Source organism: Cynocephalus volans, chromosome 13 (assembly GCF_027409185.1).
Source record: "Cynocephalus volans isolate mCynVol1 chromosome 13, mCynVol1.pri, whole genome shotgun sequence".
NCBI lineage: Eukaryota > Metazoa > Chordata > Mammalia > Dermoptera > Cynocephalidae > Cynocephalus > Cynocephalus volans.
Window position 1 is genome coordinate 4,065,618 of NC_084472.1, and position 15,378 is coordinate 4,080,995.

The window sequence follows — 15,378 nt, forward strand, 5'->3', positions numbered from 1 at the left end:
TACATTTTGCAATCTCTTTTGTAGGCGATTTGGGACTATCTATGGAAATTTAAACATTACATGTGAAACCTATTTCTAGAAGTTTATCAGTCAGTGACACTCCCAAATGCACAAGGGTGCACGTCCAAGTGCTCTCATTGTACCTCACTAACTTTATGTATCCCTTGATTGCCTAGTGAGGAAACTTCAAACTCCTGGTCATGAAAGTAACACATCAGTAGGTATTTAGTTTTTGTAAGGTATTGGAAGAAAATAAAAGTAGAAAAGATACTGCCCCTTCTCTGCTGGAAATAACTGTCCTGTCAGCAGCTAACTCTAGACAGAATGAAGTAGGTACCAAACTCAGCCACTCAGTTTAATGTGAGAACAGAGCATAAAGTGCAGTTTTGCATGGGCACACCATAAAGTAGAATGGTCTGGATTATCAACTGATTGGGACTTGGACAAGTCAAGAGTTGAAGACACCTCATGATCCTGAGCCTGGATAATTGAGCTCAGTTAATCACCATCGACTGAGATGGGGAATGATGGGGAATGATGGGAAAGGAAGAGAATTAGGCCGAGTTTGGTTTCAATATTAAAGGCCTTCCGTGCTAATCCCAATTTATATATATTTTTTTTTTCCTGTTATTTATTTGTTTATTTTATTTTATTTTTTTTGTATTGATTATACATATTTATAGGGCAAGAGATGACTTGTGCCCAAGATGTGGTGAGCAAATCAATGCTACCAGCATGCCCACCACCTCAAATTGCAGTTATTCCCCATGTCCCGCACACACCCTCTCCCCAGTCTACCTCCCACTGCCCCGGCAACCCTAGATCTAGTCTCCCTCTGCAAGTTCAGCACACCACTGTGGTCTTTCTTTCCTTCCTTATTTCCCTCTTAGCTCCCACTTATGAGTGAGGACATTCAGTATTTTTCCCTCTGTGCCTGGCTTATTTCACTTAACATAATTTCTCCAAGCTCATCCATGTTGCTGTAAATGGCAGGATTTCATTCTTTTTTATGTCTGAGTAGTATTCCATTGTGTATTTATGCCACATTTTCCTTAACCAGTTATCCTTCAATGAACATTTAGGTTGGTTCCATATCTTGCCTATTGTAAATAGATCTGTGATGAACATGGCAGTGCAGGTATCCCTTCAACTTGATGATTTTCATTCCTTTAGATATGTACCCAGAAGTGGGATGGCTGGGTCATATGGTAGCTGTTTGAGTAACTTCCATACTGTTTTCCATAGAGGCTGTACTAATTTACAGTCCTAACAACAGTGTACAAGAGTTTCCCTTTCTCCATATCCTTGTTAGCATTTGTTTTTCTCAGTCTTTTTGATTATTGCCAGTCTTACTGGGGTGAGATGATATCTCAGTGTGGTTTTGATTTGCATTTCCCTGATGATTTGTGATGCTGAACAATTTTTCTAGTACCTGTTGGCCATTTGTATGTCTTCCTTTGAAAAATGTCTGTTAGCTCCTTTGCCCGTTTTTTAATTGAGTTATTTGGTTTTTTACTGTGTACTTGTTCTAGTTCCTCATATATTCTTGATATTAATCCCTTGTCAGATGTATAGTTTGCAGATATTTTCTCCCATTCTGTAGGTTACCTTTTCACTCTGTAAATTGTTTCTTTGACTGTGCAGAAGCTTTTTAGTTTGATAAAATCCCATTTATTGTTTTCTTTTGTTGTTTGTGTTTTTAGATTCTTATTCATAAAGTCTTTGCCCGGTCCTATTTCCTGAAGTGTTTCCCCTATATTTTCCTTTAGTAGTTTTATAGTTTCAGGGCTTATACTTAAGCCTTTAATCCATTTTGAATTGATTTTGGTACATGGTGAGAGGTGCAGGTCTAGTTTCATTCTTCTGCTTATGGACATCTAATTTTCCCAGCACCATTTTTTGAAGAGGCAGTCTTTTCCCCAGTGTATATTGTTGAAGATGCCTATGTCAAAGATCAGTTGGCTGTAAAGCTGTGGAATGATATCTGGGTTCTCAATTCTGTTCCATTTTTCTGAAATGTGATACATCACATCAACAAAATCGAGGACAAAGACCATATGGTCATATCTCAATAGACACAGAAAAAGCATTTGACATAATTCAACATCCTTTCATGATAAAGGCTCTCAGCAAATTAGGTATAGAAGGAAAATGTCTCAACACAATAAAAGCCATATACAACAAACCCATTGCCAGTATCATCCTTTAGAACAGGAACAAGACAAGGATGCCCACTCCAACGACTAATATTTAACATAGTACTGGAGGCACTAGCCAGAGCAATCAGGCAAGAAATTAAGGGCATCCAGATTAGAAAAGATGAAGTCAGACTGTCCCTGTTTGCAGATGATATGATCCTATACATAGAAAAACCTGAAGACTACCAAAAAACTCTTAGAGCTGATTAACAATTTCAGTAATGTTATAGGACACAAAATCAACAAGCAAATATCAGTAGTGTTTTTATTATCCTATAATGAACTAGCAGAAAAAGAAATCAAGAAAGTAAGCCCATTTATAATATTCAACAAAAAAATAAAATACCTAGGAATCAATTTAAACAAGGACATGAAAGATCTCTATAATGAGAACTATAAATCACTACTGAAAAATTAAAGAGGACACAAGAAGATGAATAGACATTCCATGTTCTTGAATTAGAAGAATCAACATTGTGAAATTGTCCGTACTACCCAAAGTGATCTATAGATTCAATGTAATCCCCCTCAAAATACCAATGACATTCTTCACAGAAATAGAAAAAACAATCCTAACATTCATATGGAACAAAAAAATGCCCTGAATAGCCAAAGCTGTCCTGAGCAAAAAAAAAATGTAAAGCTGGAGGCATAACATCACCTGACTTCAAATTATATTACGAAGCTATAGTGACCAAAACAGCATGGTACTGTCATAAAAATATATCCTTGGGCCAATTTATATTTATTACTTCATCACCATTATTTTCCTCCTGGAATTTAATAAGCCATGGATATGGGATTTTCTTTAAGAACCTTCTGAATTATCACACCACCTGCTTTTGTTTAAATTCTTCTTTCTCCCATGTTATCCCTCCATTGACTTCCTGAGTACTACTTCTTCTCTCTTGGCATTTCATTCAAATAACATACTTTTCTTTGAAGTATCCTAGGTACTTTCCTCCACTGAAATCAGATTTAATTATTTATTCCTTTGTATTCACAGAGTGGGTTGCTGGGATCTCAGTTAAAGGACTGTATTTTATGCTGATGGAATTACCATCAATTCACACTCCCTAGGAGACTGTGATTCCCCTGATTGTCAAAGATTGCATGTTATTCTATTGTGGTTTCTATGAATGTTTCAGTTCAGAATTTGAGACTTTAAGTAGAAATGAGGAAGATAATTTTAGATTTCAGGCACTTACCTACAAATCAGAAATCATCCAATAGATGCAACAGGTTATTCCATGTCACCTAAGTCTAACCTGCACACATGTTGGTGTGTCAGTTTGTTTTAGACCTAGGGAATCCCATAAAAGTATGTACATCCAACACTGAAACATCAGTATTCTGTACAGAGGCTCTATTAAAATTTCTCCAACCCTCAACCAATGATACCATGCAAGTGTAAAAGCTTTCCCAAACTTTCCTTCTGGGAGTTTCCTCCTGTACTTAAGTACCTATACTTAATAAACATTTGTTGAATAAAGAAATGAAAAGACAAGTGCCAAAAGGATGTGTGCATTTGTGTTTGAGCATGGAGGTGGACTCCAGTTTTGGTGCCCCTTAGAACTACCGCTCAGGCCAGCAGGTGGTCACTGAGTATCAACTCTGTGGCAGACAGTGGATTTATAGAGTTAGATTGCCCTTTTTCCTGAGAAGCTTTCTTCATTCCTGGCATTCAGACTCCCAGGGCTCTGTGGATAAGTTTGAGGGAGAAATCCATGAATTTTCTGACATATTGGGTATGCACATATGTACAACCTATTTGTTTGTTAGGGGTTGGGGGGAGGATTCATACTTGTTAGAAGTGCGTGAATTAGTATGTATGTGCATTTTTTAGCAGTAGAGGAGAAATGATCTATAGTTTTTACCAAATAATCAATGGGCTATGACTGAAAGATAGTTAGGAACCCCAGTGTAGCTTATCCTGCAACTGCAAGGCTATCAGCAAGTACAAACCCATCAGGCCTGGTAGAACAGCAAGTCCTCTAGTAAAGTATCTGCTTTATAGCCTGTACTGAAGGGCCGAATTAGCGGTGTTTACATGAGCGTATGCACACACCTGCTCTCCCTAGGAGTCTTTTTAAGAAACTATATACTGAGTGCCAAATATTTACTGATCACACTGGAATCAGAAAGAAGAATAAGATTTTGGTTACTCCTCAGAAAGAAGGTAAAATTATTTGAAATGTTCTGATTCCTCTGGCATATTTAAATCATGATTTAAGACTAAAACAGAACATTTTACAACACTTCATGGTTTATCACCTGGTGAATTGTATGAACACAGTCACAACAGGAGGCATTTGGCAGATCTAGTGATTGCTAGGCCGGGTTGAGGATGGCTCAAGATAAGCAGACCTGGAGCTCTGGCTTGAGACACGGACGGACACTTTTTTGTCCCAATCTCAGCTGAACTGTTAGCAGTGTCTTGGAGAACATTTCCTTCTCAAAAACATTTTCTCATTTCCTTTGCTTTCTGTGACAGCTCTCTCTTTTGGCTTTCTTCCTTTTGTTGACTTCTCGTCTATCCTTTAGTAAAGGTCAGTGTTCACTAGGGAATGGTACTGGGCACCCTTTTTTCTTTCGAAACTCCCTTTCTCAGTGATCTCATCAGTTCCTGAACCAGGATGTCATTTCAGTGCTGGTCAACACCAAATCTCCATTTCCAGCTCAGACCTCTCTCAAACCCCAGCTTTATGCCACACACACATGTGCACTTGACTGTCATACACTTTGCAAACTTGGTACACCCACATCCAACTGTGTGGGACCATCTTTTGCTCAAGCCTGTAACATGGAACCTATTCTTGATTCCTCCACCTTTTCCTGATATCCGATCCATCACTGAGTTCTGTTTCATCTCTAAAATATGCAGGAAATATTTCTCGCTGTCTCCACCACCCCACTTTTGTCTAAGTGACAGTATTTCTAATAGCTCCAGCCCCTGGCCTCTGTGGTAGTTCCTAGTGGTCTCCCTGCTACCTTTATTGTCCCCTCCAATCAAATCAATCTTCCACCTGGTAGCCAAGGTGATCTTTTTATAAGGGAAATAAGATCATTTTATTTTCATACTTAAAAGCGTTCAAAGGATTCCCGTTGTATGCATCTAAGCTTCTTATCTCAGGGCACAGAGGACTGCATGCTATAGTCCTGCCCACCACTGCAGTCCCCACGGGCCACACAGGCTTTCTTTCTGTGCGTCCCCCAGGCCCGGCACACTCCTGCTTCACAGCCTTGCTCATGCTGCCCTTCCCCAACTCTTGGCATGAGTGGCCCCTTCTCAAAGTTCAAGTCTCTTCAACTTAACTGTCATATCCTCTATGGACCCACCTCCAGCTATTCTAAATGGGTGTGCATGTACATCCCTCCCCACCCCGTTACCTTAGTACCCTGTTCATTTCTTCCATGGAACATAGTGTTTTAAAATTCTTAATGTACTTATTGTATGTCTCCCCAGCTACATACACCCCCCCACCACCCTCACCCCTCGTTCAGGTTCTTAGCGACCTGAGGGCAGGGCCTGTTTCCACCTGCTGGCCACAGTGCTCATAGTCAGTATTTGATTCATTTGAGTAAATGAATCTGATTAGGCAGAGAAAATGGGACAGAGGTAACTATCATGTTCTGGACAGGTAAAAGTTTATGAGCAACAGCAGTGTCAGAAAAACCTCATATGGTCTGGCTGTTCAGCTCAGTTGGTTAGAGCACAGCCTTATAACACTAAGATAAAAGGTTCAGTTCCCCATACCAGCCAGCCACAAAAAAAAAGAAGAAAGGGAAAAAAAAGACAGAAAAGAAAGCCTCATAAGTGTTTGTGGATAGTAAATCTTTATCCCCTAACCAGACAGAAGGTGATATAATGTCATGGTGTTCATATTTAGAAATGAGTTTGGAGAAGAAGGTGAAAGCATATCTGAAACACAAAACTAAGGATTTGGGGCCCTGTCCCATATTCATTTGTGTGCCATTAACGCTCTTAGTCAGGCAGTAAAATGAAGAGGACTAACCTAGCCCTGGTGGGCAGTGCTGGTCCCTATGGTAATTACACTGTATCACACTTGTTGGATTGCTTCTCTCTTTACCACACCAGACTGCTACCTCCTTTGGGCTGGTGCAGTTCCTGAATCACTATGTGAAACCCCAGCTCAGATCACAGTGCTTGGCACATTAGATGCACTCAATGAGTATGTTTTGAATGTGTGAACGTAGACTTTGGAAAGCATTTATTCAGTCACAGGTTATATCTGCCCCACCTGAACTACCCTCTTTTCTGGGATTATCAGAATGGAGGACCCAGTGAGCACATAAGCACCCAGTCGTCTCCCCAGACGCATTTCATTTCCAGTGTTCGGTGAGAGAAGAGTGTTGAGGGTTAACAACGGACATTCTGCCTGTCACTGCTGGTGTCATGCACTGTGGTGACTAATATATATAGCAAACATTTTCTTGCCAAATCGTAGTTGATTCAATCTAAATAATCTTTCAGAGAGGTCGTCTTAATTGTAATGACATGGTATAACTATAAGAAGAAAGAATGTCAATTATGACTTCGTATAATAACAGTGTTAGTGTTCATGCATATAAATTCTAAGTAAGTTTACCTATTTAAAAGCAAGAAAAGTGCTCAGTTTTGCAATTTAAAACTTTTGAATGTGCCACATTTAAAAATTATGTCATTATAACCAGTAGAAGTTAGTAATCACCACTAAAGTGCATGTTCTTGAACAGTTGATGAACTACTCATAAGCAAATTCTTTAAAAAATCATTTGAAAGGGCAAATTTTAAAGGAACCTATGTTATATTTATTTTCAAACATTGTACACTCATCCAACATGCTTTGAATATCTGTTATGTAGTAAATATCATGAAAACTTCTAGAGCTGCACTGTTCGATATGGCCACTGCTAATCATGCATGGCAATTTAAATTTAAATTTTAGTTAATTGAAATTAAATAAAATAAAATTTTCAGTTTCTCAGTCTCATTAGTCGCATTTCAAGTGCTCAGTAGCCACATGTGGCTGGTTGCTACTCTATTGAACAGTGCAGAATAGAACATTTCCATCGTGACAGAAAGTTCTGTTGGACAGCACTTCTCTAAAGAAAAGAAATAAATATGACCCATGATGACCCTCCATTCATAGCATCAGGAACTGCTAGCATGTGATGTGTCTACGATTTATTTTTGGAGCAGACATCTTTGCCCACATGATGAAAACACTTAAAAGTGTCCTTGTTCCCAGTAGACAATAATCCTATTCAGTGCTAAATCAAATTATGGCCACTAGATAAGAGATGAGGCCTTCCCCCTGCCAGTGCCTTGTCTGTTTGAGCTAGTTGAATATTTTGTTACTTAGTTCTAAACCAGCTATCATGTGTTTTACAAAATGACATTTTGAAAGCAAACAACTTCATGGTATTAGCTTAAACCTGAACTCATCCTTTATGTTCTAATCGACTGGCTTTACGTTCTTCTGTCTGTGTAAGTAATAACTCATAACAGTTTTGGCTGAGCTCCTGCTCCCCTTCCCTGGATTCAGGATTCGAAGAGTCTAAGTGGGTAGGAGAACTTATCATACAGTGTCTGACTGTGCATACATCAGAAGGGTTTACTGGATAATGATGCAATCTGGGTCCATCTGCTCCAGGTATTTTATCACATTCTCTTTCTTTTGCAGATCACCTACAAAGCAGTCAGTTCCTTTGACCCAGAAATAGATTTATCCAATCAAAGTGGAAGAGTTTCAAAACTAGGAAATGAAACCCATTTTCTGTTTTTCGGGCTGTATCCAGGGACCACGTACTCCTTTACCATCCGAGCGAGCACAGCTAAGGGTTTTGGGCCTCCAGCAACAAACCAGTTCACCACCAAAATATCAGGTATTATACATTTATGAGTTATATCTTTTATCAGAAGTAGCATTTTTGTACTTTTTCATTCCCATTGTCAAGTACACAAAACTCACCCAAACTAACACATTTTAATTCAAATTAATTCCTCTGGATGTCTAAAAATCATACTCATGGAATTAAATGAAATACTGCAAATATTTATCATTTGGGAGTTTAAGATCCTCTGGTGTTAGGAAGTGGCCACTCTGTTAGCAATTTGCCCTGCAGGACTTGGACATGAGGCAGAAGTTTTGTTAAGGCACTTCCCGTGTTCTTTGCAATCCCAAGTTACCAGAGCAGCGGCATTGGAAAAATCTCTGTAATGAGCCCTGAATGATTGAGAGCTCAGCAGAAAGGCAGCATCATATGGAGTCCACTTGCAAAAGATCAGCCTCCCTTGGGACCTTCCCCATGAGTAGTCTCATGTCCTGAAGAAAGAGGTGACATACAGCATGGCTCCAGGCACTTAGGGCCTCTAGCTTTTCACTTTTAGAGACTCAATTACATCATCCAACAAAAGATATAATTTGAGAAATATTTCTGGGCATGTTCAGCTGTTCGTAAAATTTCTTTGCACTTCAGACTAGAGGAAATGAAGTTGCCATCTGGTATGGAATGTGTAATAACAACAAACAAAATTCCACGGACATTTTGTTTTTCCATTTTTTTCCCCTTTGGGTATGAGTGGGGAAGTATTTGAGTTTTGGCTTTGACTGTTTGGGTTGGGGATAGATGTGATGCAGGTGGGGGAGGGAGGTAATTCTTTTTATCAGCCAGGGTTAGATCAATAATACTTACATCTAGAATTCCTCCTTTTTAGATTTGTAAAAGCTTTTGTTTGGAATTGAAGAAAGACTATTCACCACTAGAGTATTATAAGTTTTCTGCTAGGTTTTGAGGGAAGGAGGTTTGGAATTCTATTTTTAAACAATTATAGCTTAAGGGATATTTTTTTGTTGTGTAAGATTTTATTTATGAACAGATACTTGACTTGAAATTTATAAACATTTGATATTTAATGTAAAACATTAGGTTATAGGAACAATATGGAGAGTTGGAAAAGAGGAAGAAGTCCTTAAGAGGTTAAAAAAATAACTTCGGTTTTTAAGTTGCGAAAGTGGAAAAACCACTGGACTTGGAATCAGAAAATTTGGGTTCTAGTTATGATTCTTCCATGTACTTTTTCTCTGATCTTGATCAAGTGAATTTATCCCTACATATAAATTTAGATGATATTATCTAGTACATGAATGTATCATGGGGACTTATTCCAAGAATTTTTTTTAAATTCTCCCCTGTGGAAATCGTATTTCAAAGATTATCTTAAAGAGGGTATTCTTTTAGGAAAAATATTCACTTTTGCTATTTCTATTAGATAAAAATTCCAGTCAATATGAGTCTGACCACTTTTAGCACACAAAGTTCATATAAAGCAAAGAAACTGACATTTTAGTTAGACTATGCAGGCTCATCAAGAACTATTTGATTTTTATACTTTTTAAAAAGTCACAGTTTATAGTCCCTATTTTCTATTTTCTTGGACCTCAGAGAGGGAACTATTCGCATATACAAAATGTAATTCTCTCTTATGAATTGGAGTTAATTTTTAATGGAATTGAAGTTAATATTTAATGCTGAGAAAATTCGATAAATGGAACTGAGAAATAACCCATGTAAGTTACATAAAATCTTTTTTATATGTAAGACAGTTTTAAAAACTACAGTTTGCAAGGAACAGTCTCTGGCTTTCTCATGAGATACCTCTGCATGTGGTTTGCACAAAGACGGTGCCCTTCCACATCACAGCTCCACGCAATGCTTTCTCTCATCTGTGGTGGTGGCGTAATTGCTAAAGAGCTCTGTTGTTATCTTATTGTATAAGACTTAACAATCTAGAGAAGGAACAGGGCCAGGAAATGGCCTTGGAAATAGGATTCACATTGGAAGGAGACTAACATTTGTAGAATTATATTTGCCTGGCTCCCTTTCGCTCTATTATCTCTTTGAATTGCCATGAAAACATGAAAATCTTAGAGGGCAGTTTCCCCTATTTTAAAAGATGTGTAAACTGAAGCTTCAGAGATAATCAGTGTTCCTAAGCTCTGAAGCTCACGGCACAACAAAAAGCCAAGCCCAAGACTTTCTTACTTCAATTCCCATGTGTTTTTCACTATCGTTCTTTCCCTGAGAGTCCACAAGTTGTCACTAATTAATTCCAACAAGTCTCTCTGGCTCCCACTATCCCCTTTAAATTCCCAGATGGATCTTTTGTACATGAGAACCTTAACTAAGGTGGAAGAACTGTAAATTTCAGTTTATGATCCTAGTGATTATTTCTTAAATATGCTTTTAATGTAAACATTTAATGAAGATATCCTATGTATAGAAAAGTATACAAATTATAAATGTACAGCTCAATTAATTTTCATAAGCTGATTATACCCATTTAGCCAGAATCCAAATCAAGAAACAGATCATCACTAAAACCTCACAAATCTCTCTCATACCCTTGCCCAACTTCACCTCAAGATCAAAGATGCTAATATATACCAGTTTTAGCATCTGTCCCTGTTATTCTGTGTAGGAAATATACATAAAGCTTGTTCAAGGTCAGTTGTTAGCTGCAATTTAAAGTAAGTGCACTGTGTTCTTAATGTTCTTTGTAAAGGAAAGTAGAAAGTAAACTGAGACAATAAACCAGGAATAATGAGTCTCCTATCTTACACCTTTTCCCCCAGCACCCTCTATGCCAGCTTATGAACTTGAAACACCTTTGAATCAAACTGACAACACAGTGACAGTCATGCTGAAACCTGCACACAGCAGAGGTGCACCTGTCAGGTATGGAGCAGAGGGGTGGGCTGATTCTAGAGAGAAGAGAACATCAAGTTGATTAATTTCTCCGATATGTTTTCTGGGGATTTGCTACAAACCTCAGTCAGCTCGAAAACCCATGTCTTTATTAGCTCTAATTAAAAGAAATGACTGAGGAAAATGAAAGGCCTTTGATGTAAGATGATCAAGTATTGTCTAAAGGGTTTTATTCTGATACAAGTGGGTTGTTCTTTTGAAGAAAAGGAAAAAAGCCCCAGTCTGTTGAAGAGGTGGCTTCCCTTCTAAAAGGTAATTATTTGGTGCAACTTAGTTACCCAAGAACAGATGATATTTTTGTCCTAAGCTCTATTCTTTAAATGGACCTTTCTTTGTGAGGATGTTTTCGTTGTTTGCTTAGGGTTTTATGTCATCTAAGTTTTAGTAAATTGGCTACTTTTTCAGTCGAACATGTGATATATAATTGTTTCTTAAAAAGAAAGATGATTAGAAAGAACACTGCAGAGTCTTTATTTGAACAGATTTAAGTTCATTACCAACATCTAGGCCCAATTTCTTATTCCATGATAATTTATATAGTTAAGAAATTACAAAGTGTAATTTTTGACAGTGAATGAATAAAATAAATTTATTTGTCCTAGGAAGGAGCAAAGGAATGACTGAATAACTCTTGAATATGAACTTGACATAAGTTTATTAATTACATAAATGAAATTTCTACTTGTTCATAGGGATTTCGTTATCTTACCTTTGTTTTACCAGAACAGTTTTCTTTCAAAGTAATCTATTTATTTGAATAGCACACTGAGGAGACGTTTACATTCACAGTTAGGGCTATATAGGGTTTGTTTCCGTGTACCCTTTGTAGTGTTTGATTTCATTAACTTTTTAAAACCTGGCTATATTTGATCACTTTTTCACTGAGATATCATAGGACAATCAGTTGGACTTTTTTTACTTGGTAAAATATATGCAAGTCTCAGTTCATAAAGTCAAAAGTAAAAATGGAATAGTACTAGTTGAAAGTGAAGTCAGATTAGGATACAATTCCAGAAATTTTTATTTGAAAAATCTACAAAAAAATTTTATGAAATGATTTTTAGTTTATTCTTTTGAATAATGCAGCATAGTAGCTAATGCAAGGAGGTTATGTTTGCCATTCATGGGTGCAGTTTCTGAGAAAACTATGAAATATGTAAAAGCTCTATTCCAAATTTAAGATCATGCTACTGCTAGACAAGTGATGTCACTGACACTGCCCAGGCCCTCTGGGCTGATTTGTATGTGGTGCTCAGGGGTTGCACTAATCTGATGGACCCAAAGCACATGTTCGTTATATCCTGTCCAAGACCCACGCCCTGGTCAGACTTTTTTCTCTTCAAAAAGCTGAATTTTTATTAAGTGAAAATTATGCTCTGACCATGGCCTTGGGAATGTTTTTTACTGACCAACTTAACAGTTGCCTGGACTCAGCAATAACGGGTCACTAGGACAGGAGTCCATGTTTTACTGCGAGCAACACGATAAAATGAAAGCCTAGAGGTCACTTAGTTTCAATGCCTCCAAACGGAAGGAAGCTGAAATCCTCACCATTGCTCAAAAACAGCCAGTTGATCCCTGTTCTCCTTTGTTCTTATGTAGACTCCTTTTACACATTGACTATTCTTGTTGCATCATACCCTCAGACCCTTTCAACCAGACTTCTATCCATGTCTTTGTATAGATCTTTCCCAGTCTAAATTTTAAAATAATATCCCTGTGGGCAATCTTCCTTAACCCTCTTCCCAGCCCCTTCTTTTATCTTTTTAAAGTGTCAAGTGCATTCTTGATTTCTTTTTCTGCCAGTTCATTGTTAGAATATAGAAATGCTACTGATTTTTGTGTGTTGGTTTTGTATCCGGCAACTTTGCTGAAATCATTTAGTAACTCTAACAGTTTTTTTGTAGAGTCTTTAGGCTGTTCTATATATAGGATCATGTCATCTGCAAACAGAGACAGTTAAACCTCATCTTTTCCAATCTGGATGCCCTTTAATTCTTTCTATTCCCTGATGGCTCTGGCTAGTACTTCCAATACTATGTTGAGTAGGAGTGGTGAGAGTGGGCATCCTTGTCTAGTTCCTGTTCTTAAGGGAAAAGCTTTCAATTTTTCTCCATTCAGGATGATATCGTCAGTGGGTTTGTCATATATGGCTTTGATGGTGTTGAGATACTTTATAGAGTCTTTATCATGAATGAATGTTGAATTTTGTCAAATGCTTTTTCAGTGCCTGTAGAGATTATCATATGGTTTCTATGTTTGATTTTATTGATGTGGTGTATCACATTTATTGATTTGCGTACGTTGAACCAACTTTGCATCTCTGGAATGAATCCCACTTGATCATGGTATATAAGTTTATGTTTGTATTCTATTAGCTAGCATTTTATTGAGGATTTTTGCACCTATATTCATCAAAGATATTAGCCTATAGTTTTCTTTCTTTGTTGTATCTTTGTCTAGTTTTGGTATCAGGGTGCTATATATGCCTCATAGAATGAGTTTGGGAGAGTGGCCTCTGTTTCAATTTTTTGGAATAGTTTGTAGAGAATTGGTATTAATTCTTCTTTAAAGGTTTGGTAGAATTCTGCAGTGAAGTCACCAAAAAAATAAAATACCTAGTAATAAATTTAACCAAGGATGTGAAAAATCTCTATGACGAGAACTACAAACCACTGTTGAGAGAAATTAGAGGACCCAAGAAGATGGAATGATATCCCATGCTCTTGGGTTGGAGGAATTGACATTGTGAAAATGTCCATAGTACCCAAAGTGATTACAGATTCAACACAATCCCCATCAAAATTCCAATGACATTTTTCTTAGAATTGGAAAAAACAATCCTAACATTCATTTAGAAGACCAAAAGACCATGAATAGCCAAAGCAATTCTGAGCAAAAAAAAAAAAATAAAGCTGGAGGCATAACACTACCTGACTTTAAGCTATACTACAATGCTATAGTAACCAAAGCAGCATGGTACTGGCATAAAAACAGACACATGAACCAATGGAACAGAATAGAGAATCCAAAATTCAACGCATGAACCTACAGCCATCTGACTTTTGACAAAGGCACCAAGACTATACACTGGGGAAGAGACTACCGCTTCAGTACATTGTGCTGGAGAAATTGGACATTCATATGTAGGAGAATGAAACTAGACCTATACCTCTCACCATATACCAAAATCAACTCGAAATGGATTAAAGAATTAAATATACATCCTGAAACAGTAAAACTCCTTAAAGAAAACATAGGGCAAACAATCCAGGAAGTAGGGTGGGGTACAGACTTTATGAATATGACTGGAAAAGCACAGGCAACCAATGGAAAAATAAACAAATGGGATTGCATCAAACTAAAAAGCTTCTGCACAGCAAAAGAGACAATTAACAGAGTGAAAAGACAACCAACAGAATAGGAGAAAATATTTGCACAATATACATCTGACAGAGAATTAATAACCAGAATATACAAGAAACTCAAAACAACGCCAAAAAAACAAGTAACCCAATTAAAAATGGGCAACGGAGCTGAATAGGCATTTCTCAAAGGAAGATATATGAATGGCCAATAGACAGGTGAAAAAATGCTCAAAATCACTCAGCATTTGGGAAATGCAAATCAAAACCGCATTGTGATACCATCTCACTCTAGTTAGGATGGCTAATATCCAAAAGACTGAGAATGACAAATGCTGGTGAGGTTGCAGAGAAAAAGGAACCCTCCTATGCTGTTGGTGGTACTGAAAAATGGTGCAGCCTTTATAAATGGTATGGAGGTTCCTCAAACAATTGCAGATAGATCTACCATATGACCCAGCTATTCCACTGCTGGGTAATTTCCATTCTCAGAGGAATGGAAATTATCATGTCAAAGGGATATCTGTACTCCTGTGTTTATTGCAGCACTATTTACAATAGCCAAGAGTTGGAACCAGCCCAAATGTCCATCATCAGATGATGGATAAGGAAACTATGGTATGTCTACACAATGGAATACTACTCTGCTATAAAAAAAAAATGAAATACTACCATTTGCAGAAACATGGATGGACTTAGAGAAAATTATATTAAGTGAAATAATCCAGACACAGAAAGAAGAATACCACATGTTCTCACTTATTTGTGGGAGCTAATAAAAATAAATAAATAAATATACAAACAAATAAACTGGGTGGCAAGGGAGAGAAAACAGAACAATCACAATTCCTTGATCTCAAGACAGATATGGGTTATGAGATATGATCTCAAGACAAATATGATAGGGAACAGATATGATGTTGATGAGGAGAGAAGGGGAAGAGAGAGGGAAGAAAAAAAGGAATTGGTAAAGGGACATGAAAATCAACTATACTGTATATTGAAAAATTAGAATAAAAATAATCAATTTATTAATTAATAAA

The 15,378-nt window shown here is 37.4% G+C and overlaps 1 protein-coding gene across 4 annotated transcripts in view; it reads left to right on the forward strand.

Annotated features, from left to right (window-relative positions):
- The window catches only part of PTPRM (protein tyrosine phosphatase receptor type M), a 784,215-nt gene that overhangs the window by 466,819 nt on the left and 302,018 nt on the right, over positions 1-15,378 (forward strand). For all 4 annotated transcript variants that reach the window (XM_063077465.1, XM_063077466.1, XM_063077467.1 and 1 more), the window contains exons 10-11: positions 7,886-8,087; positions 10,838-10,940. In XM_063077465.1, coding sequence (XP_062933535.1) covers positions 7,886-8,087; positions 10,838-10,940 — 305 coding nt within the window. The remainder of the gene's footprint in view (positions 1-7,885; positions 8,088-10,837; positions 10,941-15,378) is intronic.